The sequence below is a fragment of the Solanum verrucosum genome, unplaced genomic scaffold, assembly GCF_900185275.1.
Source record: "Solanum verrucosum unplaced genomic scaffold, falcon-dt-bn FXZP01000252.1, whole genome shotgun sequence".
In the NCBI taxonomy this organism is placed as follows: Eukaryota; Viridiplantae; Streptophyta; class Magnoliopsida; order Solanales; family Solanaceae; genus Solanum; species Solanum verrucosum.
Window position 1 is genome coordinate 1,062,091 of NW_026019988.1, and position 4,255 is coordinate 1,066,345.

Below are 4,255 nucleotides of genomic sequence, written 5' to 3' on the forward strand. Positions count from 1 at the left end.
CATTAACTTAATGGGATACAAATTATTGTATGCATTCAAACAGAAAAAACAGCTACTAAACTAAATAAATAAAATAATTTCATTCGTTATACATCATAATTTGGATACAAAACATCCGAAAAAAGCTATAAATCCCAATGCATACAAAGATTTTACTGATTCAATCAGAAAAAAAACAACACTCTTGTACTCGACATATAAAAAATAAAAAAATAAAAAAAAATACCTGCTTGTTTTTTTGATTGTTCACTGGATGCGGCAAATTTATAGTTGTCAATTTTGAAAAATTCTGTTTAAAAAATATGTCGTATTCAACTTGAAGAAGTTTTGAAAGTTATCAGATGAATGATTCGGAAGACATACTAAATTATTTTAATTTTTTTTTTATGTTCTTAAGAAGAAAGCAAAAAAACGCTCGACGGAAAGATGGCTATTTATGCTCTTTTCAAAACGTAACTGATTTGTATTTAAAATCTTTTTTACCTCTTTTGATTTTTTTTGCTCCATGATTTTCTCTGTTCTGTTATTAATTATTTGTATTCTTTCAAATTAATCAAAATAAAATAAATACATAACTAATCCCTTAACAAACTAAAATAATGACATTTTTAATAAATAATAAAACTGTTGCTAAGGACTCCCACTAAAAGCTAAAACATTGCTCTTTTGAAAAATTTCCCTATATTAGTGTCCTACTTCTAAGAACTTTTGAAACACTTTCATCACCTCATTATTTTGTGAATTCCACTCAACTCCAATGGTGCTACCTGTCGTTGTGTTTGTACTAATGCTACTCTTAACTGATGTAGTCTCAACGCACTTCATCGTTGAGACTCTTCCTGGATTTGATGGACAACTTCCATTTAAACTTGAAACAGGGTAAGTACATACATATTTTATCTTTCCATATATAATTAAATAGTTACTAATTTGTATATTTTCATGATTAGTTATATTGGTGTTGGAGAAGAGGAAAAATTGCAGTTATTTTACTTTTTTGTAGAATCTGAGAGGGACCCACAAAATGATCCTCTCATGATTTGGCTCACTGGAGGTCCTGGTTGCTCTGGTCTATCTACCTTTCTATATGAATTTGGTAAGTCAATTTTAATTCTGTTAACTTTAAATAATTCACTTATTTTTGTCTGTGTATAAATTGTCGCTTTTATAAGTATCTAATGATACAATGTTTTCATAAATATAAATAATTTGTCATTTGACAAAACGTCCCTTATTCATAAATCGATAGTGTATTCAACTTTTAGTATGCGATACCATGGACATATGATTAATTATCATTTAGGATGTGTTATGTAAGATGAAAAATATTTTTTAAGAAAATGATTTCTAGGGGAAAAAACGAAGGTTTTTTTTTATACTTATTTTCTTGTGTTTGATAAATAAGAAAAAAGTTATTATCTTGGAAGGATTTATATATAATCCCCAAGTAAAATCTGCAGGTAATTTACAGTTTTCTTAGTAGAGCGTGTATATAAGGGAGAGTTGTTCTCCATTTATCTTTTAATCAAACTTTGGAATAATGCTTGTTTCAGGCCCTTTAACCTTTGATTATGCAAATTCTAGTGGAAATTTCCCTAAATTGGAGTTGAACTTACATTCTTGGACCAAGGTTTTGTAAGCTTACTCTTTTTAATTATAATTTGCTTATTGTTCGATCGTCTATTAATACAATGTGGTTTTGATTACTAGGTGGCAAACATAATATTTATAGACCAACCTGTTGGCACTGGATACTCATATGCAAAGACTTCAGAAGCTTATAACTCCAATGATACCCTCTCAGCAACTCTAACTTATGACTTCCTTAGAAAGGTGAGTGATTTGTTACATTATTTTTTTTGGATATGTTAATGTTAATGAACGAAATTGTTGTGTTGTAGTGGCTTATGGATCATCCCGAGTATCTCAAGAATCCACTATATGTTGGTGGTGAATCGTATGCAGGCATTTATATTCCATTGGTTACTCGCAAAATATATGATGGTATTGTATCTTGTAATACGTGAATTTAGAATTAGTGTTTTAGTATATATGTTATCATCGCGTTTTTCATAAGATTTTTCTTTCTCTCAAGGTGTTGAAGTTGGTGATGAGCCTCAAATGAATATCAAAGTATGAATTGAACTATACAACAATGCATTTAGTTGCTCATGATATTCTTTCTATTCTCATTTTTTATTTTAATTTGCTGAAATATAGGGATATATACAAGGCAATGCTCTAACAGATACATACATTGCCGTGAATAGTAGAGTCAAATATGCTTATCATATGGGACTTATTTCAGATAAGATCTACCAGGTATAACTCACACACTTCAACATGGTGTCAGAGCAAGCAGACAGATGGTCACATAGTTATTATACTAACAAAGTAAACTTGTTCCTTTGTGTAGTCCGCTAAAGCAAATTGCAATGGGAATTACGTTGACATTGATCCGAATAACATATTATGTCTAAATAATCTTCAGAAAGTAAAAAAGGTAAGGGATCATCAAATTTTGCACTCTTTTTAACTTCAATTATATACCTAATACTCCATATATCATTTAGTGTCTCAACAACATTCGAAGCCATCATATTTTAGAAAATTGGTGTGATCTTTCATTTTTAAGGAGCAATGTCCACTCAGGACCATGGTGTCGAGTAAGTCTCTGTTTCTCCCTTCATAGCATCATTTATTGTATCCATATATATATAATTGCATAGTTTACATTTTAAATCCAGGAAAATAATTACATATACTCAAAGATTTGGGCAAACGATAAAGCTGTCCAGAAAGCACTAAACGTCCGTGAGGTATATATATATATATGCAAATACATTTTCTATCCATATATATCTTATGCCTTTGAATGATATCGTCATGTAAATAAAACCAGGGAACAATATTGGAGTGGTTGCGATGCAATAACAGCATGAGATACAGCGCTCGTGAAAGTATGAATAGATCTGGGTCATATGTGTTTGATATCCAAACTTCAATTGATGATCATCGTCATCTCATTAGCAAATCCTGTCGAGCTCTAATTTATAGGTATTATCTCCTCTTCTTCTTCTTCGTGTTTAATTTTGTCCTTCTTAATAAAATTTTTACTTTGATAGTGGTGACCATGACATGACTATTTCTCATGTGAGCACTGAAGAATGGATAGACACTTTGAAATTGCCAATTGTAGATGATTGGGAGCCTTGGTTTGTTGAAGATCAAGTTGCAGGGTTGGTTCCTTTTTTCTAAGTTGTCCCGACTCTTCAAAAATGTTGTTACATCAGTGTGTCGAACACGTACACCTGATCCTGATGACATTTTTAAAGAGTCGGAGCAACATATATAGTCTTTTTTAACTCACATGTACCAATACTTTTCTAATAACTACTTTATTTATGTAGATACAAGGTGAAGTATCTACAAAATGATTATGAGTTGACATATGCAACTGTTAAGGTAACCAATATTCCCTATTGCAACAATCCTAAACCAATCTCATTGCATGACTAGAGAGGTGAAGCTACAATTTTAACCTGATCGATGGGTTCTGAATTTGATAACGATGATTTCAAATGTTATTAATTGAGTTCTAAACTTAATATATGTACATATTTAATAAAATTATTAATACTAGTACACTATTGGAGCAAAGGTTATAACTGGATTTGACTGAACCCGTACTCGGGCTTCTAGCTCCGCCCCTGATTGCATTTGCATCTTAATTGATTTACTTAGGGTGCGGGTCATACAGCTCCTGAATACAAGCCTCGACAATGCTTGCCTATGGTTGATAGGTGGTTTTCTGGTGACCCTCTTTAATTTCAACTTTTCAAGACGTAAATGTAATCATTTGTTTCTTTCCATCGACATAAGTAAGCGTGTGTGTTCTGTAATCTTGACATGTAAAATAAGTATGTATGAATTGAGGTTGACGTTTTTTATATTTGTTTTATGAGAAGTTATGGAGAAATTTATTACTCCCTTTATCTCAATTTATGTGACTTACTTTCCTTTTTGATCAGTCTAAAAAAGAATAACACATTTTTATATTAAATAACAATTTAATTACAAAATATCTATTGTACCCTCAATGAAATGATTTACAGCCACACAAATTTTTATCATTCATTTTAAACCACAAGTTTTAAAAGTGTTTGTTTCTTTCACCTTTTCCTCTAGTTTAGAATGACGATCTGATGTTCGAAAGATTCTCTTTAGTGATTGTTGTTTGTTATTGGCTATTGGA

At 31.0% G+C, this 4,255-nt stretch overlaps 1 protein-coding gene across 1 annotated transcript; it reads left to right on the top strand.

Annotated features, from left to right (window-relative positions):
- Window positions 1–757: 757 nt before the first annotated feature.
- On the top strand, window positions 758–3,956 carry LOC125818687 (serine carboxypeptidase-like 17). Its single transcript, XM_049498199.1, has 14 exons — window positions 758–879; window positions 951–1,096; window positions 1,554–1,630; window positions 1,711–1,833; window positions 1,902–2,004; window positions 2,096–2,133; window positions 2,221–2,322; window positions 2,417–2,503; window positions 2,574–2,666; window positions 2,748–2,819; window positions 2,903–3,057; window positions 3,126–3,239; window positions 3,411–3,465; window positions 3,745–3,956. The coding sequence occupies exons 1-14, from the start codon at window positions 758–760 to the stop codon at window positions 3,826–3,828; spliced, it is 1,371 nt and encodes a 456-aa protein (XP_049354156.1). The 3' UTR covers window positions 3,829–3,956.
- Window positions 3,957–4,255: the final 299 nt, after the last annotated feature.